Source organism: Lycium ferocissimum, chromosome 10 (genome assembly GCF_029784015.1).
Source record: "Lycium ferocissimum isolate CSIRO_LF1 chromosome 10, AGI_CSIRO_Lferr_CH_V1, whole genome shotgun sequence".
Classification (NCBI taxonomy): domain Eukaryota; kingdom Viridiplantae; phylum Streptophyta; class Magnoliopsida; order Solanales; family Solanaceae; genus Lycium; species Lycium ferocissimum.
The window spans coordinates 36,911,028-36,935,397 of NC_081351.1; the positions used below are offsets into that span (position 1 = coordinate 36,911,028).

Consider the following 24,370-nt stretch of genomic DNA (forward strand, 5'->3'; position numbering starts at 1 on the left):
TGTTCTTTCCTCAAGATAGAAGGAGAAAGCCATGGCCGGAAACTAACTGTCCATCTAAACGGACTCCGGTTGACCGAAAACCAGTTTTTTTCCCCAAATTTGTCGATGGATTCCGATCAAAGTATCCGGAGTTAGTTGATCGTATCCCAGGCGTCTGCTGTTCCCGCACCCGACCCGTGTTGAGACTGGAATGGCACCTAAACTGGCTAGTCCGTGCAACTTAGGTTGGAAGTATGCATTTTCTTGGGAAAAAAAATTCACATTCAAAAGGGAAGGAAATTTTGAATAAGGACGGCTTCTAATGTGCCTCTGATCCCCTGTTGGAGGCGGACCTACTAGAAATTTGAAGAGGTGGTCATGATTGCGGTAATGGTGGCAATGGTGGTGGAGGGGAAGAGCATTTTAGTGGTGGAAGAGAGGAAAGGATAAAATGAGTTAGGGGTGTTGAGGTGGCATGCCACGTGGCACCTCATCGAATGTTAGTGCTACGTAGGATTGGATGTTCACATTGGATAACTTTAACGGAGGAGGGGAATATTTGAACCAATAGTATAACAGCATGGTATATTTGGACCCCAAGTATAACTAGGAGTATATTTAACCCTTTTCCGATAGTACAAGGGTATATTTGGCCCTTTTCCGTTTAGATTTTATGGGTTAAACCTTTAGGGTCTGTTTGGAAAGCCACCTGGTAATTGGAATTGGTGTAATTACTAGGGTAGTAATTACACAGTATTAAAATTACAACGACCTGTTTGTTTGTCATAATGTAATTACAGTGTAATTACAAGCGTGCTGTTTGGTTGCACAAGTGAAATTACACAGTTTGTTTAATTTAAAACTAAAATTTAATTATCAAAAATTTAGAATTAATATTAAAAAAATGTATGCCTTTATAAATGATATTAAATTAGTTATTTAATAACACATTGTTTCTTGAAATATATTAATAAATAAACATAATTGTAACTAATATTGTAAAAAATAATTGAAATATATTTTTCAAATTAATAATATTTTAATTTTAATAATTATAAAACGTAAAAGAAGACTATTTTTGTGAGAACATCATGGATGGGATGTTTGACAAATAAAATATTTATAAATATAATGCTAGAACATTATTCAAATGTTTGACAAAAAATCTATCAACTATAAGTAAAAAATAAACAACATGCAATATGAATAACAAGTCAATAGTACTAAAGCAAATAAATTAAAATAAAAAATATAACCTAAATTCAAAATCCAAAAGAAAATGTTTAATATAATACTCTTATGTCAAATTCCAATATTACATAAGTAAGTTCCAACGTAACTTAAGTAAATATAATTCAAAAGAAAGGAAAAATAAAGTCTATAACCTCATTCATAATGAAATTCGACTTTTATTACGTCACTCATTATATGTCAAGTTTGTTGATGACTCGTTCTTTCTAATATTAAGGGTGTAGTTTCAAAAATTAGAATAATAGCACGGTTATGCTAAATTAATAAAATAAAAAATTGAAAAAGAATACGAGCAATTACATGGAAGATGGAACCACAAGAAGTAAAGGCGGGGATTGAGAAGAAAGGAAATAAAATATAAATAATAGAAAAAGAAAAATATATTTTAAAAATAAAAATAATTAAAATGTACAAATAAAAAAGAAATTAAAATAATAGTAATATAAATAAATTAAAAATGAAAAGAAACTAAAAAGTAACCCTAGAATTACAGGGTATAATTACACCCAAATCTCAGTCCCCCCTTGAGAATTAGAGAGTGTAATTACACCCTCTCAATTACACCCAATTCTCACCTAACTGTGTAATTACTTGGTCAAACAAACAGATCAAATTGTGTAATTACACTCAATTACACCCAATTCCAATTACCTGGGTGGCTTTCCAAATAGGCCCTTAAGGTTTTTAGTATTAATTTATTATATTTTTAGAGTTATTGGTTCATATGTATTATTTATTGTAATTTTAGTAGTTCTTCTCATAAATTTATGCGTGACTTTAAAAGTATTGAATTCAGATCAACTTGATATTGTAATAATGAATCCGCCCCTAACGTGGAAGAGTGTATTATAGGAAATTTGTTGGCATTGGCATGGGAAAGATGGTGCCGGATGGTAGAAAATGTATTGAATGCTCGGGCAAAATATTTAGTCAAAGGTTCACAGTTCACACCCTCTCAACTTACTCTTAATTTATTTTGTTGTTTCCTTACTCACTGGGGGGCTTATATTGTTTTTCACGCCACTTTCTGTCACAGTCGTCGGAGCAACAAGCGGGGAGAAGGTTTTCTCCGAGCAAAGAATGAGGAGTAAAAAGCAGAAAACTCGTGAAGCTTCTACTACATGAGTTGATGTCGATCGACACCCCCTTTTCGTCTTACCATATCATATAGGGCGAGAATGAGACAGTTATTACACTAGGTATGTCTTCGTTGTTTTGAAAATTTTCCATCATTTTTGTGTAAATATTTCTTTATTTGATAGTTAAGTTAGTACAATATTTTGACAAGTGAATAGATTTGTTGTTGGTTATATTATTAGATATGATACAACAATTATTGTGCACGTCTACAACTGTACATGCAATTAATAATCCTCTAAAGCAACAACCAACTATTGCCAATGTGAGACATTGATGAAATAGAGAACAAATTTGGTGTAAAAATTGCAGAGACTATAAATGGTTTACAAAATGAAGAATCTTGTAACTTTGTTGAAAGAAAAATCCATGTATGTGTGTATGTATATATATGGTGATGTGACGCTTCTCTATGGCTAGTGATGATATTTTTTTTTTTTTTGACATTTCCCTTATTTTCCCATTAATCATATACATATTGGTATTAGTATATAAAAATAAAAGTCATTATTACTATTATTTATTGTCCTAAAGTTTGATAATCCTTATTGAAAATCAAAACTCACAAGCACGTACATTGAAATTCCCCATTAGTGGTCCCTGAAAGCTCCTATTAATTACTACAAAAAAGAGGGGGTCAAGATATTAAAGTATGAATAACACAAAAGATATAAATGGCAATCTTCTTCATATCAAATGCCTTGTGGATTATTCTCCACCACAATATTTTTAGATAATAGGTACACACATTATAAACGCTTCCAATATTTTAGATAATAGATTTTAGTTGGTTTTTTCATTTCTTTCGGTTCTAAAGCCATTGGTATTAAGAAGTCTATGTGCTATTCAGCGAAGAGGCTTGTTATTTGTTCGTTTTTGCACGGGTGTTGATGTTTTTCATCCGGCACAATTTGGAACTAAAAAGACAACTCTGCTCCGACTCTATAGGATTACCTTTCGATACTATTTTCCTTAGAAAAAAAGCATAAGAAAGATAAACACGGTCCCATCCAATTTCAAAACGTGAAGGTAAAAGCCTCCCACCATATGGGTTGTTTGATATAATATTTTCCTATATTTAGTGGCTAAAATATGAAGAAAAATTACAGTAAGACTCTGAAATGCTGTACAATTACTATTTTCTTTTATTTTAGAAGTGTTTATTGATCTATATTATCAAATGTGTTGCTTAATAGTTGTGGCACTTGGTATTCAAATTCTAAATGCTGAAAAGAATTTACGTACATATTTTTCTTCCCTTAATTTTTTGTTCTCTTTAGACTTTAATAAAAATAGAACAACTGAGAAAATAACCAAAGCAACAACCACATATTGCCTCTTGGTTTTATAGAAGAACTAGAAAATCTGTCCGCACTTCGCGCGGTGGTGAATGACCTCATTGAACTTGTGACTAATCCTTTTCCATATTTAAATATTAAAATAACAAAAGGCATATTCTTGTAAAAATTAGAAAAAATGTTGAGAATATTCCAATATAAATTAACATTAATTAAAAATAATAAAAGGTAGATTATCCTAAAATAAAAAATGTTGAGAATATTGTAATTTAAAATTTAAAAAGCTAGCATAGTAACTTACTCAGTATCTCTAATGAATTACTTGAACAGGATCTGTTCTATAGGCTCGTACCACTGTATCCTTGAGTTCTAAGGAGACAGGAATTTTGACCAGAGCGTGATTAACTCACCCATGGCCCTTTCGGGTTCATGGCTGCTGTAGATGATCGTTCTCAGCTCCGTCAATGGTGTTGGGATGGTCTAATGGTTGTCTGATAGATTCAAACTTTTTTTTAAAATAAAATAAAATAATATAAAAGTATTATTTTTTGATCAAGTTTTTTTATCTGCTATATATTCTTGGATTGTACATTTGTCTTCGACAAATACTTGTGTACATTAATAGTAAGGACTCTGGACAATAATAATTATCATCTTTTGCCCTTTCCAATTTTCATATACAAAATATTCTATAAGTAGTGATAACAAATAAGTTAAACCAAATTTTATCCTAATTCTACACATTAATTTTTTTTTTGTTTGTTATTACAGTATAATAAGATTGAGATCAAGCTTAAAATTAAAAATGGATCTTTTAAAATAACATACTTTCATAGAGATTTTATTGTGCTCAAAAGCTAATTTTTTTCCATGTATATTTAAGAAATGGAAGAGAAAAAGAAAGGACATGTACATCATATGATATTTAAGAAAAACGCAGAACCATGCCAAAGAATAGAAGCCAGAGTAATGGTAAAAATCAAAACATAAATTAATAATTAGGTTATTAAATAAAGAGAAAGAAACTTTACATTGATATCTTGGAATTGGCAGCATAGGAGGCAAATGAAGTCTCCAATTTTGGAAGTAATGGACAATTGAAATGGATGAATATGAAACTAACCAAGGAATGACATTGAATGGAAAATGAACGGAAATTGCTGGGGATTAATTAAGTAACTACTGAGGAGAGAGGGAAACAAGTTTTTGACAACTACTTGCTACAAAAGACACAACGTTTCAAAGTAAATATTCGGAACATCCGAACAGATATATCAAATCTTTTTTACTAATTATATAATACAATTAAAAATTAAATAAATGCAAAAATTTGAGAATAAAGACAAATAGAGATCCTGGCCTAGAAGAGTGCCACGTCACCGGTAAGGGTGGACAGGGTACGGTATTTGAAACTTCGGTTCGGTAACTTCGGTTTCTAAAAATACTATATGATTACCATACCAAAATAATTTGGTATGGTTCGATATTTTTCGGTACGATAATTCGGTAACCATAGTTTGTTTGACTTCAACTTACATATATACTCATATAATAAAGGATTGTGACTTCGACTTTCCAAGGAACGTCTGAATTATATTAAACTAACACCTTACACATGTAGACATATTCAAAAGAAAGTACAAACAATTTTCTTCGTTATTCAATTACACAAAAATGACATTTGAATCACGATAGAGTAGTCGAAGTTACAAAGTCTAAACAACATTAACCAAAATTAAGCATAATCCTTAGTCCTGTATAATTTTACACCAAAAATGCATACCAATACCATACCAAATACCCTAATATCGAAACCGCGGTATTAAAAATTTTGGTTTCGGTATGGTATTCGGTATATAACGTACCATGCCCACCCCTAGTCACCGGGCGTATGTCCTGCAATTATATATATATATAGATTTAACTGAAGTCAACTTAACATCCTATTCCAGCTTGTGGGGACTTAGTAGCTCAGTTGGTTGACTACCTGAACTTTCACATTGTTGTGAGGGTTCGAATCCCCACATTGTAATTCCCTCCCCCTCATTTCCCCATCCCCTACCCCCTATGTAATAAAAACAAATTTTAAAAAAAAAATCCTGTTCCAGCTTGCAATAAAATTTATATTTAGAACTATTAACAACTATATGACTGGATGAAATTTTCATTAGTGATCCCTACTATATTATAAGGTTTTCTTCAAATTAAAATGAGTGTTTAACTTCATCTCTAAAAAATCTCTATAATTGAGAGAAGTGATCTTCGAGAACTCTGTAATTATGAAATTATAAAAAAGTATTTATTTATTTTCATTTGTTTTTCTGTTTGATTTTTCATATGTATATTGTCGTCATAGAATATATTTTATTCCCACGTCTTACACTACATATATTTTTTGTTTTGGTACTTACAGGATTTTCTTTTCTTTTCTATCAACTAAATATAAAATTAAATAAAAAGATGTATGACCGTGCGAAGCGCGGGTTGGTTAACTAGTAAACAACTAAGGCAAGGAAGGGATGGGGATATTAAGCCTATATTAGGGGTGGGTTATTTGCAGAAAGAGGATTTTCATAGCGGGTGTAGAGAGAAACGAATAAAAATAGAGAAGGATGAGAGAGAGGCATTAGGAATGAAATAGAGGTAGACTATAAGGGGTCGTTTGGTTGGAAACAAATTATCCCAGAATAACTTATCCTGGGATTAGTTATCCCTGGATTAGTTATTTCGCCCTTTCACAGAGATAAAATAACACTACAATCCCAGAATAACTAATCTATACCACCATTTTATCCCAACCAAACTTGGGATAAATTCATCTAAAAAATAATTCCAGGATTATTTATCCTTATCCCTTGTACCAAACGAGTCCTAAGAGTGAAAATGGAATTTCGTTGTACTTTTTAATCTGAAAACGAGTTGGAAAACATTTCATGCACTCAAATATGAAGATAACAAACCCACTGTGCCAAGTCAGATCCTAGTGTGCATGAGACAAACTTGTGTTAAGTTGAGGTGTCTAGATGATCACTGAATAAGTTTAAGTGTCAAACTGACAGTTGGGGCGAAGTTTGAGTGTCTGTCCATGTATATTGAATGAGACTTCAAAGCAAGCTAATCCTATGCCAAAACCTAGGCAGCGCATGATTGTTACAGACATGTCGGACCCCTTGAAAGGTAGTGCTGTCTCCGTTTCATTGTAGCTGTCACATTTTGGAAGGTAGTGCTGTCTCCGTTTCATTGTAGCTGTCACATTTTGCTAGAAGTCAAATTAATTTGATATAAGGAAAACTGAAAATTAACTGAAATTTATACACCCTCTGTCTCTAATATCTTCAAGCATTATTTGATTGGATTGGAATTTAAGAAAGCATACTAGAATTTGACACAAGTTATCTATAAATATCTACATTCTTCCGATTGCCAAAACCATACTTTCTGCCTTCCAGTCTGAAATAAGAATAAAATGGCTTCCAAGTGCGCTGATGTACTTGACAAGCCTCATGCAGTTTGCATACCATGCCCTGCTCAAGGCCACATTAGCCCGATGTTAAAATTAGCCAAAATCCTCAATCACAGAGGCTTTCACATAACCTTTGTCAACACGGAATACAACCATAGGCGTTTCCTTAAGTCTCGAGGCCTTACTTCTCTCAAAGGGTTGCCCTCCTTTCATTTTGAGACCATTCCTGATGGCCTCCCACCATGTAATGGAGATGTCACCCAAGATATTGTTGCTCTATCTGAATCCCTTACCACTACTTGTTTAGGTCCTTTCAAAGAGTTACTTGCCAAGCTCAATAATAGGAGTGCTTCTTCATCCGATGTGCCACCTGTTTCGTGTATTATTTCTGATGGATGTATGAGTTTTACTCTCTCTGCTGTTCAAGATTTGGGTATTCCTCAAGTTTTCTTTTGGACCACAAGTGCTTGCGGTTTATTAGGTTACATGCATTACTGCAACCTTGTTGAAAAAGGATACACTCCCCTTAAAGGTATATGTTTTAATTTCACCAGTTTTAAAAACGTTCTGTATCAATTGCATTTTTATACGTATCTTGTCTCATTACATTCCTTTTCTTGTAGATGAAAGTTACTTGACAAATGGCTACTTGGAGAAGACTTTGGATTGGATACCAGGAATGAAAGAAATACGATTGAGGGATCTTCCAGCTTTTATTAGAACTGCAAATCCAGATGATTACATGATTAAATATCTCCTCCAAGAAACAGAGAGATCGAAAAATGCTTCTGCTATAATTGTCAATACATTTGAGCCACTAGAGAAAGAGGTTCTTGAATCACTTCAAGCACTTCTTCCTCCGGTGTATGCAATTGGACCATTGCATTTGATTGTGAAACAAGTTGATGACAAGAATTTAGAGGACTTAGAATCCAATCTATGGAAAGAAGATCCAAAGTGTCTTGAATGGCTAGATTCCAAGAAACCAAATTCTGTTGTTTATGTCAATTTTGGAAGTATTGTTGTCATGACTAAAAACCAACTAATTGAATTTGCTTGGGGACTTGCCAATAGCAAGGTGGAATTTTTGTGGATCATAAGGCCTGATATTGTATCAGGGGAACAAGCAGTTCTTCCATCTGAATTCTTGGAAGAAACTAAAGAAAGAGGAATGGTAGCAAGTTGGTGTGCACAAGAAAAAGTCCTTAACCACCCTGCAATTGGAGTGTTCTTGACCCACAGTGGATGGAATTCGACCCTTGAAAGTATTGGTAGTGGGGTGCCAATGATTTGCTGGCCGTTCTTCGCGGAGCAACCGACTAATTGTTGGTTCTGTTGCACCAAATTGGGAATCGGAATGGAGATCGACAATAATGTGAAGAGGAACGAAGTTGAAAGCCTTGTGAGAGAGTTGATGGTCGGAGAGAAAGGCAAAAAGATGAAGAAAAAGGCATTGGAATGGAAGAAATTGGCTGAAGAAGCTGCTCAAAAACCAGCAGGATCATCTTACATGAACGTTGATAAAATGATCAACGAAATTCTCCTCAAACACTAGACATTTATTAATTATCAATAGGTTATTTTTTTGTCTTTCCTATGTTGAGATGCTTTCTCTGTAATTGATGTCGTCTTTGAATAAAATTGAAAAATGACGAATGTTGTGGTCCATGACCTGCCCAATTATTCAAACTCCAGTATACATTATAGACTGAGCTTCTTTTCCCCTCACAATGTCGTGGTGATCCTAGTAGCATATACAAATTTCTTCTCTTTGAGAAGATGAGATTGGATATTTGGTTTTAGTTAGTGGCAAAGTTCTGTTTGAAACATTATATTATTTATGTTCTTTTTACAACAATGTAAAAAAGTTATTCTTCCTAGAAAAGTCTATAGAACGACTTTTAGTACAACAACTAACATCAGTTACTAAATTTCACTAGTACATTGCATATGTCAAGTATAAAAGTCCAAATTTTGCAGCTTCATTGCTAATTGTGGCTTCATATTTCCTCTGTAAAATTCTTGCCGAACGATCAGCTTAGTGATGACAACGATATTCCTTTGTTTATCCTTGGTGATGATCTTGATCTTTATTTTGTAGATTTTGGACGTGATTTAGAAATGAACGGAACTTTGGTTGTAAATTTTAAGGATTTATTGCAGTCGTGGCCAGTGTATTAAAAGACGTTTTCCGGGCGAGCCCCGGTGCTAGTTCAGGGGCGAGGCGTACCAAAAACGCCCTGAGGCGTACTGGCGGGGCATAAGCCCCAACCTTCGGGGCGTTTGCCCTAGGCATAAGCCCCAACATTCTGGGCGTTCATTTGGGGCGTAATCTCCAAGAACTTTTCCAAATTTGAGTCTAAATTTCTTAATAATTATATTAAAGAAAGTTAAATATCCAAAAGTTAACTCATAGTAACTCTCAAACTAAAAACCTCAAAAGGTCAAAAGTTTTTCTAATTGTTTAACCTTATTTCATAATCTTTTCTCTTAGTTGTTTACGGATTTAGACATTTGTACGCAAAGTGTAAACTACAAAGCAAAGAGTTTTGTCCTCCAATTTTTACTAAGCTTCCATGCTTGCATTTTCCTTCTTTATGCTTTATCTTCAAGATTTTTTTAGCATTCTTCAATTTATCTTTTTCAAGATAGTTTTTAGGTTTAGAATTACTTTTGGTATCACTCTAGTTTAGATAATGTTTTGAAGACTCTATTCTAGCTATTTGTATTATAATGAGTATTAATTTGTTATCTAATTTTAGGTTTTAAAATAATAACTTTATATTATTGTCATTTTTATCTTTGAATTATTAGGATATAGAGTATCATTTTTACAACTCTAATTATATTTCATCATAGTTATGTTATTGGTCTAATGCATCTTTACGTCATTCACTTTTTCAAGATTTGTTTTAATGGTTTGTGCACATGTTATAATGTTTATAATGTGTATATATATATATATATATATATATTAATTTATAAAATATTAATAATTAAATACCAATTGGCTTACGGGCCTCAGAGCTTACATCTCACCAAGACATATATAAAACGTCTCGCCTTATGCACACGCCTTTTAAAACACTGGTCGTGACGTGTTTTGATTTGAGATTTGAGTTTACCAACTTATAAGGTGCGGTTTAACGTAACTAATCTAGACGGAGTGTTAACCATAATGGTGGGTCGTGCCAGCCTTGTTAAACGGAATAGGTGAGTCAATGATAAAGTGTAGTGTCTTCCCTGCTAAAAATATTCAAGAAATGTGGTCATTGATTTACACCACATATGTTTGTCAAAGAAATCTAGTCATTAATCTATCTATATCTATATTATTATAAAAGCATGAATATGAATATTGGTTGACCAAAATATCCTTTAAATGTTGAACGACTTTTATACCCTTTTAGTTTAATTCTACGAGATTTCTATCACTATTTTGGTAAATATAAAAAATGTCACATTTAAAAATAAAGTTTAAAGCAAATACTACTTTTAATTTTCGGTTTCGAATCAAATTAGTTAAAGAGTTGCTATCACATTTAGATTAGGAAGCATCAAATTAGTTAAAGAGTTGCTATCACATTCAGATTAGGAAGCATCAAACCAATGTCCTTATTTCCCGGGAAGTGCACGTTGAAATTTAGTCTAACAAAGAAAATGATTAGGTAATTATTAGACCATGATTTGATAAGCTTAGGTATTTTTAGATGATTTTATATGTTTGATCTTAAAAGATAGAATAAGAGTCATTAAACTGAAGTAAAGTATCAATTTTAGAGGGAGTACTTCCTACTTTAGTTTTAGAATGACGTAGGCTAAAAGGAAAAAAATAAATTACGTTTAGGTTTTCAATAATTAATACTTACCAATTCACCTGGGAAATAGACCTCCTAAACATACTCATGCGTCTCTATATAGATGGTTACAACTAGGGGTGTACAAAGCAAACCAACAAACCGCACCAAATCTATAAATCGAGAAAAAAACCCGATTAGTGGTTTGGTTTGACTTGGTTTGATGTTGAAAAAAAAAACGACCATAATTGGTTTGGTTTGGTTTTAGCTAAAAAAAGTCAAACCGAACCAAACCGACCCGACATTACGTGTATTCGATTTTTAAAATATTTTATACATAAAAATATTTATTTGTAATGTACTTTGTAAATATTTCTTAAATTTTTTCATAGTTTTTTGTCTTTTATAATATTATTTTAAGCTTGAACTTAGAAATTTAAATGCATGCGAATAAGTTTTATATCTCATAGATGTTAATAACTCAAATAAAGTCCAAATCAAAACCAACTCAACACTAATGCTAACAAAAGAAATTCAATTCTAACACTAGGAATGACAATAATGTTGGATATCTATTATTTAGTTTTGCATAATTGGTTTAGAGCGTAAAAATACATAGCTTAATTATTATTATTTTGGTCATGTAATTAATACTTATTAGCCGTACTTATTTTAGCATAACTTAGTATTTAGATTAAAGTCATTTTCTTTATGGCTTATTAATTAGCAATGCTTATTTTAACCGATTTTATTATCTTTTTTGTTGAATATTTTAATACGATGTCATCACCATCTCACATTTTGTGTTATTTTCTTAAGAAACACCTTAGTTATATAGTTGTATCTTACTAGGACTAAAGAAATATTTGAAGTAAAAGTCATATGTTTTGTATGAAGACTTTTTTGAAAAAAAACCCCGAAAAAAATGAATAACCCGAGAAAACTCGAAGCTGAAAAACCCGAATTTTTTTGGTTTGGTTTGGTTTAGAAACTTAAAAACTCGACGCAATTGGTTTGGTTTGGTAGTTGAAAAATCCAAACCAAGTCGATCCATGTATACCCCTAGGACTTACAACTGCTTTGAACAAATTATATGCATGCACCTCCTAACAATTGTATTTGAAGATACTCACGTTTTAGGTATAGTTATTTGGTTTATTTTTTTTACAAGCATCCTAATGTATTTCCTTAATCAAATGAAGTCTCTCTGAAAAATCTTGATCTCGTTCTTTTTAAATTGTGCAATTATTTATAATTTTCATAGCTAATGCTGCACATCTGATAGATAGATCAGAGATGTGCGATTAATGATCTGACTGATTTTCTTATTTTCCAGCGATCTGGTTGATTTACATTTTAGTCACAATTTCTCTTGCTCACTGTTATTGGTTCTCTTCTATACTTCATCATGAGGACTATAAGGATCTTACAGACTTGAAGGCAAAGAAATGTCAGAGTATTTATGGTTATCATAATCCTCAGAAAAATCTATTAACATGCATATATTCGTATATAATCTTTTATATATTTTTATGGACCGTTGAGGTATTACTACAAGCTAGCTTTTATTTGCAGAATAATTGAAAGGTTAATTTTAACTTTTTTCGGTGTAAAATTTCATAAAAACGCTGAGGGGGCTCAATGTAATGTCATTAGTTTCAATATCAAAAGGAAGATTCAGGAGATGTTCCATCAATTTTTATTCTATTTCTTATCAACTAATTTGATTGCTCCATGATATTCACAAGTTGGCGTTCGAGCAATATCGGACCGCAAGTTAGTACACAAATTGATATTTATCTTAATTGAAATCTCTCAAGGAAAAAAATTCAACATAGACGCGGTTGTCCTTCAATATGTCTAACCACACTATCTTCTTTGGTTCCTTTATTTCTATTTAGGCTACAGGTAATGTACTCTGTTTATCCATTAATTTCATTAGGTTGTATTATAAAAATATATGCTCGTGCTCATTATTATCAATTACCATGCTTTTGTAATCACCATTAACAAAATACTTCAAACTTGGGATTTGACGTCAAATATAAAGATGCGGCGGGCTAGCATTATGCAGAGCAAGTGCAGCCGCACCAAAACTTATGACCTGAAACCTTCAATTTTGGAATTCAAAATCTGAAACCTTCATAACATGAAGTATGGGGGGCTTCAGCCTCCACCAATTGCTCAGGCACGAAATTGCATTTGTTAATTAGAAGTAGGTTGTAATTTGTAGGGTAAAACTAACTATTATAGCTATTTTGTCATTCTTTCGGTTTAACTTCTGAGGTGCAAGACAACATTAGTTGTTTAAGTAAAGAAGTAGCTCATAAAAATGCTTGCTATTTTTTTCACTTTGATTTAGAGTCGACATATATATATATATATATATATATATATATATATATATATATAAGGGGTTAAAAAATTAATATGGTTAAAAAAAAAAAAACTCTCACATTGGACATAATTTTCATCTAATGTTCTTAAATATATATATTTAGGACTTTGAAATCAATAAAAATTTTGGTTATTAAAACTTTTCTTAGTTAAATTATGTAGTTAATATTTAAATGTATTTGAAGTCAACTAGAAGAAGATAAGAGAATCAAACTCGTAATATTATTCGGTTCCAAATTAAAATCGCGATACTTTTCCTATCAAATTCAAAAGACAATTTCATATGATGATTAAATTCTTAATCACGCAATAGATATAGAGCAAACAAAGTAAAAAAGATAAGTGATGTTAGCACTATAAGTCGGTCACCCAAAAAAAAAACCTATATATAATAGAAAATTTAAATAGCTTAAAATGATTTTTCGTTTCTATATTCCTATAATGTTTGAACTTGCCTGTATTAATAATCGATTCTTACAATAAATATTATTTTATACATTAAGTTATTTCACTGATAAATAAACATGAATTATCGATAGAAATTTAAATTGTAAAATTTGTCGTTAATCCAATTTAACGATAGCTTAGTAACAAATTGTCAGACTAAATTTGGCTATGAGTAATTTAGCGACTGATTAACGAAGAAGTTCGTATCTAAATCCAACTTTTTTCCTATATAGTATTTGTTGTCAAATGAGGTACACACTTTGGTCACGTGTAAAACGCGTACACTGAGACTAGTCTAAACAAAAGACGCTTGCGTAAAAGATGGAGCTAACTGCTATGGAGTACTCTCTCCATCCAAATTCATTGGCACACTTTTCCTGTGCAAAAAAGAATGTTACCAGTGCCTGAGATTTGAACTTGGTTGAACCAACCTCTTCTCTTGTGTTCAAGGTATTTAAAATCTATATATGTACATATAAAATAAAAAAATATCTTATATATACGGTGTAATTTTTTACCTAGAGTGTTCGGGTGAGCATCTTCGGCGAGCCCTAAATACGCCTCTGGTTAAATTGTGTCATATAAATTGAGACAGAGGGAGTAACATTTCTGGGAAAGGTTGGGCCATAGTTTTGCAGCACGCCTGCGAAGTAGTTTTCAACACGTGGGTTGGTAGGGTGGTGGGTGAGGATTGTGGCCAAAAACATTATACGTCATTAAGAAATTTCAGTAGGACTTTGTCCTTATTCCGTGCCGTTAGTTATAATATGCCGCCATTGTGATGTTGTAGGCTTGTAGCAACATGCAGATTTTGACAAAATGAGAAGTAAGAGCATTATGTCATAGTGCTAAAAAATTTAACATCTAATGTTAAAATATTTTAAGATTTTGACTCTTTCTAAATCGTCTAGAAGAACATTCTCATCCTCTTGCAAAAATTGTACCAACTCCCACTTCTATTTGAAAGAAACCCAATAAGGAAACAAAAGAATGTATTCCATTAGTGAGGAAGATTTAGAAAAGCCTGATCATGCAGTCTGCATACCATATCCTGCCCAAGGTCACATTAGCCCAATGCTAAAGATGGCCAAGATCCTGCATCATAAAGGCTTTCATATCACCTTTGTCAACCCTGAACACAATCATAAGCGTCTTCTTAAATCTCGGGGCCCTGATTCCCCCAAAAGGTTGCCATCTTTTCGATTCGTGACCAGTATAGAATTATATAATTTATATTAGTATTATTTTAGTTTTGAAACATATTGGTATATAAATTTAATTGATATTTACAATTTTATCAAACATAAGATGCACTTTCGGAGGAACAAAAAAGTCGGTCAAAATTTTGCGTTGAAGCTTTGTGCTTGATATTGCTGAAAAGATATTTACTATAGAAATCTAAGTTGAAATACAAATTTAAACCCATAGGTAAAATTGATAAATCGGTGTTTTTTTTTCTTTGGTTGTGTGGTATGTGTTCAATACACATCTAGATCTACTCCGTAGCCAATATTTCACATGTGAGAAGTGATAAACCAATCGGAAATAAAAAATATAGTATCAAAATTCGGTATCCTATCGCACCATACCTATATTTAATGGCTTAATGCATATGCGGCCCCTAAACTTCTCCCTTTTTTTCCATTTTGGCATCTCAACTAAGTGTTGTTCCTATTGAAATCCTGAACTTAGCCTCAAGTGTGTCTATCAAACATAATCCGACTTACTTGGCATATATGGTGAGTTTCACTTTTTTTAACCTTATGAGTGAATGTCAATCGCATCCTACATGGAAAATCTTAAGCTGACAAGACCAAATCACTAAAAACATGCAATCATTTATAGTCTACTGCTGATGCCGCTTCAATGAAATGTAGACACAGTCCAAAAAGGAGTTCTTGAAAGTAGGGCTAATAAGGCAACAACTCAATAAAATATGACCAATGGAGTGCATCCACCTCCTGAGATCCGCTCGACAAAGGAGCGGATTCTACTCGACTTACGACAAGGCTTTCTTCAGAGCATTCTCGAATTCTTCTTCACTCTTCCATGAGGTAATCTGCATAATGAACATGAAACAATAACTTGAGTCTAATGTTTCCCGTGGATTATACCAAATTGAACTAAAACTGCTATATAACTCAAGTAGCATGCACCAATCCTCCCCCCTCCCCCCCCCCCTCCCAACTAAAAGCTGAATTATGTTGATACTACTTTTAAAAAATGGGTGGGGTTTTTAATTGGTTGAATTTTACGTAGGATGCGATTGACATTCACGCGCAAATTAAAGAAAATGAAACTCATCATATATACTACTATGTGAGTCGGATTGTGTTTGATAGACATATTTGCGCGAGTTCGGGTGTTCGATAAACAATCTTAGTTGAGGTGTCAAAATGGAAAAAAGGTGCAAGTTTAGGGGGCTGCATATGCATTAAGCCATATTTAATTTTCTGTTTTTCAGCTTTCTTGCCCTGGTCCATTGGCTTTTGATTTCTTACAACTTACAAGCATGTGGTAGTTGTTTTCTTTCGTAAGTTATCATTAAGTTTCTGCATATTTTTCTTTTGCCAGAAACATACATACCTATCAATATTCAGTTGAGAGAACCGAGAGAAATAAAGAAAGAATGGCTTCCACTGGTGCTGAACTTGATAAGCCTCATGCAGTATGCATACCGTACCCTGCCCAAGGTCAAATCAACCCTATGTTAAAGTTAGCCAAAATCCTCAATCACAAAGGCTTTCACATAACCTTTGTCAACACTGAACACAACCATAGGCGTCTCCTTAAGTCCCGGGGCCCCGATTCCCTCAAAGGGTTGCCATCCTTTCGATTCGAGACCATTCCTGATGGCCTCTCACCATGTGTTGCTGATGCCACTCCAGATGTTGTTGCTTTATGTGAATCCACCAGGCGGATCCACCACGTTTCGAATTAAAAAATAAAGAGACGAAACAAAGACCTACAGGTGATCAGGGATTCGAACCCTTGACCAAAAGAAGCAAAGCTTTAAGAGTTCTTTTTTTGCCACTGAACCAACAACACACTTTTTTAATGGGTTCCCAAGTCATATTTGTTATATATTTACTGAATTTTTCAATACAAATACATGGGGGTTCCCGGGAACCCCCATGTAATATGCTAAATCCGCCCCTGTCCACAACCACCACTTGTTTGGGTCCTTTCAGGAAGTTACTTGCCAAGCTCAATGATACTTCTTCATCAAACGTGTCACCCGTCTCGTGCATCATTTCTGACGGCTCATAAAGCTTCACTCTCTGTGCTGCTCAAGATTTGGGCATCCCTGAAGTTCTCTTTTGGACCCCAAGTGCTTATGGTTCATTAGTTTACGTGCATTGTCGCGATCTTGTTGAGAAAGGATACACACCACTTAAAGGTATACCTGTTTTTCCCATTTTAAAATGACCTTCCCTGTATCATACTTTTGAAGTATCTTGGCGACTTAACTTTGGTTTTTATTATCTTTGGTTCTCAACTTTGGTTAATCTTCTTGGGGAATTGCAAATGAAAGTCACTTGACAAGTGGATATCTGGAGACAACTTTGGATTGGATACCGGGCATGAAAGGAATACATTTGAGGGATCTTCCAAGTTTCATTAGAACTACAAATCCAGAAGAATACATGATCATCAAATTCCTCATCCAAGAAACAGAGAGAGGCAAAATGGGTTCAGCTATTGTTCTTAATACATTTGAACCATTAGAGAGGGAAGTTCTTGAATCACTCCAGGCCCTTCTTCCTCTGGTCTATGCCATTGGGCCCTTGCACCTTCTTATGGAACACGTCGATGTCAAGAACTAGGAGGAATTAGGATCAAATCTTTGGAAAGAAGACATGGTGTGTCTAGACTGGCTTGATTCCAAGAAACCAAATTCTGTTGTGTATGTCAATTCCGGAAGTATTGCTGTCATGACTAAAAACCAACTTATCGAATTCGCTTGGGTTATCGAATTCTCTTGGGGCTTGCCAATAGTCAGATCGAATTTTTGTGGATCATAAGGCCTGATATTGTATCAGGCGAACAAGCAATTCTTCCATCCGAATTTGTGGAAGAAACTAAAGAAAGAGGGAAGTTAACAAGTTGGTGCCTGAAAGAACAAGTCCTTAGCCACCCTACAATTGGAGGGTTCTTGACTCACGGTGGATGGAATTCGACACTCGAAAGTATTAGCAGTGGGGTGCCAATGATTTGTTGGCCGGCCATTCTTTGCAGAACAACAAACAAATTGTTGGTTTTGTTGCAGGCGATGGGGAATTGGAATGGAAATAGACAATAATTGTTAGGTATTTGGTGTGAATGGGAAATGAAAGTTTTATTTCCTTTGCCTTTTTTGGAAAAATATTTTTTTGCCGAAAAGACAATGCCTTTCGAAAAAACACCTATTTCCTTAATGACAGCAACTTGTTGTTGGTTATAAATATCTAGTCATCCGTTCTGATTTTCCTGATGAAAAATTCTGAATTCTTCTATCTTCTTCTTACGCACTTCATAAAAATTACGTGATTTTACGACCTTCGAGTGGTTATTTGTCACCAAAGTTTGTAGTACCGCTACTACGGTGAGTAAATCGTTTATCACAGGAGGATATATTCCAAACCTCGGGTACATTGAGAGGAATAATTTCCTTAACACCAATTGTGCATTCGGTGGGCTCGATTTAATTCCTACACATATTTTGAATCTTGTTCTTCTGATTTTCGTTTCTGAAATTTGCTTCTATTTCTGTTTAAGTATATTTTCAAATACAGGTTACTAACAATCTTAAGGAAATTATATTATTTATTTGTTGTGCTCTTCTGAACATCTGTTTGGTGGAAAGAAAATGAGAAAGAGAATTATCAATAGATGATAGGAAAAAATTTGGGGGGTGTTGGTCTGCTACTAATCCAAAATTCAGTTGCAATCCGAAAAGTGATTTGCATTCCCAAAAGTCGTAACCGAAATTGTCTGCTCTCTTTGTGTACTCTTAATGACAAAGTTGGAAGTGAACTTTATCTCATATCTTAAAATCTTCTTGATAACTTTTCTTTTGTCAAAGAAAATGGCACTTGCATTTTTGGTTTAAACCCAATTCATGCCCGATATGATTATGTTTCCACACGTGGCAAGGAATATCATGGTAGTCAATAGAACTTTTATTTAGAGATAAAAATATTAGCGGCATAGATGCAATGCATGGTGAAAAAGCTGAAAGTCCAATATGATTTTCAAGTGTAATGATGCTGTCTATGTTTAAAATAATGGATAATCCTTGAAACTAGGCACCGTTTCACTTTATTATTATTTTAATTTACTTTCTATGGGAAAGAGTTCCGTGAAGTGTTGCTTGCGGTGGCACATTTAAATAAATAAGATGAAATTGTTTCTGGAAACATATTCATCGTTTGAATTGAGAATTTTGAAAAGAATGTACTATGTGTTTCTAGGCCTTTCGAATTCTGTTTGTGGGAGACTAAATCCTTGTGAATTCTACTTCCGTTTTGAAGACTAAAATCTACGAATTTTCTACTCCATTGTTGAGATTAAAATCTTTGTGATTTTCTAGTCATTTTTTTCTCGGTTTGAAGATATAAAAACTTCACCGAGTAAATGTATTTGGCTTGAAGATATAAAAATTTCGATGTGTTAAAGTCTGGCTAAGGGAATAGAGAGATAAAAAGGTATTCTTTTCAGAAGATAAAAAAGGTATTCTTTTAAAAAATAAAAGGTATTCTTTTGGAGACTAAAACCTTTGTGGTTTTCTACTCCGCTGTTTGGAGATTAATATCTGCATGATTTTCTACTCCAAGTTACTACTCGGTTTAAAGAATGTTAAAACTTTACCGATATAGTAAAGTTCATTGGTTTGAAGACATAAAATCTCCGCTCGTTGTTTATTCGGTTTGAAGAGATAAAAACTTCACTGGTTTATTAAATCTGACTGTTTTATATTTAGTTTGAAGATATATGGTTAAAGAATTTACTTTATCGAATGATAAAGAAAGGAACTAGACTCTGTCTCTGCGCCGTTACCGTTGATCTGCCTGACCTTTCTGAAAGATTGTCGCTTGCTTAATGTTTTGCATTTGAAACTGATACGGCACCAAAGAAAAAATGTTCTGTGGTGGAATAATTAATGCGGTACTGTTTGCTTCACTGCTGCATTGGTTTGTGCGGCGAGCCCTAACATCGAATTTATTTCAAGAGTTGGATGAGGAGCTTTATAAATCTGCCTTGAGCATATGACGATATCCATGTTTCCTAGATTATTGGAAGATGGTGTCTTTTAGATTTAAAGGCCATATTAAAATGGTTTATGTGTGACAGTTGAGAAAGACAACGATAACAAATGTACTGAACCGTTGTTTTCTCCAAGTTCTGGCATAATGTTTGCAATCATTTGTTGATGGCAAGTAATGATGGCAATCTCAATGTTTAAATTAGATTATTTTGTGCAACTATAATGTACTTGCCAAGGTCGTCCATATTTTGGTAAGATGACTTTATTTGGATTTAACAATCATAATGGTTTGATCGGTTCGTTTTATGATGGCATTTGTGAGGCGTGAGGATGCAAAAGCCAGTAACTTGGCAAGCAATTTGCAAGCTATTATTCAGATTCAGAGGGATTGGAATGGCTCGATGGAACTAAAAATCGGGTTCTATTTTCTTTCCCTGTTCGTTTTTTTTTTTTTTAAATTTTCTACCCTTTATGCTCTATGAAATACAATTTTTACAAATGTTAGGGTAGACGTTTATTATTTGATGATCTCGAAGTATATTCTATTTGCGTGCCATAAAAATTAATTAAGTGATATACAATTTGGTAGCATGCATGAAATATGTGGAGGATTATGTTCAAGTTAGTAAGTCATCAATTAGGCTTACATTATACTTGAAAATTATTTTTGAGATCATGAAAATAATATGAATGTCATTTTTGGGTCTACTTAAGCTTAAGTTGAGGGGCATTTTATACTTATTTGATGTTTTCTAATGAGAAAAATAAAGTATAAACATTTAGTGCATTTGTTTGGCATTAATAGGATTTTGAGTGGCCAACAGATATGGCACGTATGTGGAGGTCTTGTCTTCTCATTAAGAATCAATATTAGACTTAGTATCTAATTTAGTTTGGAAGAATAAGAGATATGAAATTTAATGACATTCTTGTATTATGCCAGACCCACAAAATTCTTAATGGATTGTTGATATGGTGGTCGTTGAGATTAACTAGTATACCAAATTGATAATTGGTTATATATTTGTTCAGAAGAATTATGTTCTTTCATGAAAGTGTATCACTAGGAATGTCATGACTTTCATAAAAAACGTGTCTATTAAAATACAATTATTTGTATTGACATGGATGTTGGTGAAAGGCTATCCGATGTTTATTGATTGATAAATATGACGATCAGTTAATAATTGATAAGAATGAATGCCTTGTTAATAAGTTCTGGTTTACCTTAGAACTTGTGGGGGAATCTATCCTTGTGACTAGCCGATTACTCAATCGAGTGCCTATAGAAAAACACAATTTATTCCATATGAAAAATGGAAAGAAAGAAAACTCAATTTGAAATATTTCAAAGGGTGGGGATGTTTGGGTAAAGTGCTAGTTCCTAAACCCAAAAGAATAAAATATGACCGAAAGTGTTGATTGTATTTTCATGGGATATGCCACCAATAGTAAAGGATATCAGTTTCTGGTTCACAAATCAGAAAAGTTCGGTAGAATCAGAAAATGTTGACTTATTGACATTATTCTATTATGTCAACCCCACGATATATGTCCTTGGGGATATTGACATGGTATGCCCTTGGTGGTATTGATATGGTAGTTAGTGAAATATTCACATAACTCGTTTTGTCTTGGTAAGGACTAGTTGATCGAACTACTAATTTGATGAGGTTGATCATATGTCTTTCATTATAGGTCATGTTCATTAATTTCGTGATAGGATGTCACTTGGAAGGTTGTGACGTTTCATGATAAAATGTGTATGTTGAAAGACAATTCTTTGAAAAGACAAGACGGTTCATTGAATGTATAAATTCATTGGTTTATAAATCGAAGAACCAATTGATGATAATGATAAAAATCAACAATAGCTTGAATTTTCATATCGGTGAATGTGCTATCAGTTGGATATTTGAAGAAGTAGACTTACAAGAAGTGGAATGGTTGAGAAAATATATATTTTTAAAAGGTTGTGGCCACAACTGATGTCAACCATCCACGAGTGTCATGATGTCACTTTAAGTGTAGTCAGCAGTCTGCAATATATCCTATTGTATAAGCTTTGTTTTGCATTATAATAAAAATTATATCACCGGGTTGTTCGAAACAAAATCCACGAGTGGATGTGTTGTTACCATTGGTGGAGGAGCAATGTCATGAAAATCATCCAAACAGACTTATATCGCTCGCTCTACAATGGAGTCTGAGTTCACAGCTCTAGACAAAGCTGGTGAAGAAGCTGAATGGCTCCGGAATTTCTTAGAAGATATTCCATTCTGGCCCAAACCATTGGCTCCAATATGCATATAATGCGATAGCCAAATGACAATAGGAAGGGCAGAAAGCGTTATGTATAATGGGAAATCTCGTCACATATGATGGAGACATAATACCATTCGATAACTACTCTCTAGTGGAGTTACCACAATTGACTATGTAAAGTCAAGAGACAACGTGCCGGATCCACTTACAAAAGTCCTAACTAGAGGCGGTTGAAAGATCATCGAGGAGAATGGGTTTAAGGCCTAGGACAAGTCATCATGGCGGTAACTCTACATAGTAGACTGGAGATCCCAAGAGCTAGGTTCAAAGAGATCAAACAAAGTTATGAATGACGGTCAACATTGTCAAATAACTCAACCTATTCTCATGATGAAGACAATGTTCAGAAACAAGGATAAAGCAGTAAGGCTTTTTAACTAGTTAATAAAGCTTAAGCTTTTTAATGGTTTCTAAGTTTGGCAAGATATGACCAGATAGTGTATCTATAGGATTACACGTTTAGAAATCACCTACGTGAGTGTGAATTAAGCCGCTTCAAGGAGAATGATAGTAAAGGCCTATTTTCTATGCACTCATGAAACCAGGCGGTGTTCATGGCTGAAACGAACACAACCGTGAGAACCATAGACGGTTAAGGGTTAATTGTGTGACATATGGTTTTCTAGGTATACACCAAAGCTCGACGGTTCAAAGATATCAAATCTACCAATTGACCGAGTATATCCGACATATGTTCACTACGGAAAGTTCAAAGGGAAACCTATTTATCCAGATGCAATTAATCTTTACTTGTAAATCACACACCTGTCTGTGCATTTTTATATCATAGAGTCATTCCCCATTCATGTGGGGGATTGTTAGGTATTTGGTGTGAATGGAAAATGAAAGTTTTATTTCCTTTGCCTTTTTCGGAATAATATTTTTTTGCCGAAAAGGCACATGCCTTTTCAGAAAAGACACACCTATTTCCTTAACAGACACCTGTTGTTGGTTATAAATATCTAGTCATCCTTGATTTTCCTGATGAAAAATTCTGAATTCTTCTATCTTCTTCTTCTGCACTTCATAAAAATTCTGTGTGATTTTACAGCCTTCGAGTGGTTCGCTGTCACCAAAGTTTGCAGTACCGCTACTACGGTGAGTAAATCATTCTATCCTGGGAGGATATATTCCACAACCTCGGGTACATTGAGGGGAATAATTTCCTTAAGGACACACTGTGCATTCAGTGGGCTCGATTTAATTCCTACACATATTTTCAGATACTGTTCTTCTGATTTTTGTTTAAAATTTATACATTTCTGTTTAAGTATATTTTCGAATACAGGTTACTAACAATAATGTGAAAAGGGACGGAGTTGAAAGTCTCGTGAGAGAGTTGATGGTCGGCAAGAAAGGCAAAGACATCAAGAAAAAAACCATGGAATGGAAAAAATTGGCTGAAGAAGCTGCTGAAAAGTCAATAGGATCATCTTATGTGAGCATAGATAAAATGATAAACGGAATTCCCCTGGTCTCCAAACGTTAGGCAATAACACTAATCAATAGATGGTTGATTTTCATCTTCTTTTCCTTTGTTGAGATCTTATCAGGTTTTCAAATAGTACTTGTTTCCCTTCTTTGATCATTTTATTGCGTGATAAATAAAACAAAAACTCTCGATCTCTTGCATCGTCAAAAAGTCCTTTTACTAATTTTTCGACTCCTTTTAATCGATTTTTAATTGACAGGCAACTGACTGCATGTAGCTCTCATATAGCAACCTCATGCCTCTTTTGTCTGTTTTCAACTATTCTATACTGGGAGTAGGCTTATGGAAGTTGAGTCAGCAATCTGGCTTCATTTGGGTGGTATACTAATAATACTCCCTCTGTCCCAATTTATGTGACACTATTTGACTAAAAAAAAAAAGACTTTTAAAAAATGTGATTCAAAACAAGCGTTAGATATTTGTGTGGCGATAAATCATCTCATAAATAAATATAGAAAGCTGACATTCTTTTAGGACAGACTAAAAAGGAAGGTGTAACACATAAATTGAGACAGAGGGAGTATAATATATGCTTTA

The 24,370-nt window shown here is 33.7% G+C and overlaps 1 protein-coding gene and 2 pseudogenes across 1 annotated transcript; all 3 read left to right on the forward strand.

The window, feature by feature from the left end:
- Window positions 1-3,978: 3,978 nt before the first annotated feature.
- Window positions 3,979-4,161, forward strand: LOC132035714 (small nucleolar RNA U3; annotated as a pseudogene).
- A 2,867-nt stretch (window positions 4,162-7,028) lies between these two features.
- On the forward strand, window positions 7,029-8,796 carry LOC132033711 (7-deoxyloganetin glucosyltransferase-like). Its single transcript, XM_059423759.1, has 2 exons — window positions 7,029-7,660; window positions 7,752-8,796. Exons 1-2 carry the CDS (start codon window positions 7,132-7,134, stop codon window positions 8,681-8,683), a joined length of 1,461 nt encoding a protein of 486 aa, XP_059279742.1. The 5' UTR covers window positions 7,029-7,131; the 3' UTR covers window positions 8,684-8,796.
- A 5,963-nt stretch (window positions 8,797-14,759) lies between these two features.
- Window positions 14,760-23,830, forward strand: LOC132034855 (7-deoxyloganetin glucosyltransferase-like; annotated as a pseudogene).
- The last annotated feature ends 540 nt before the right edge of the window (window positions 23,831-24,370 follow it).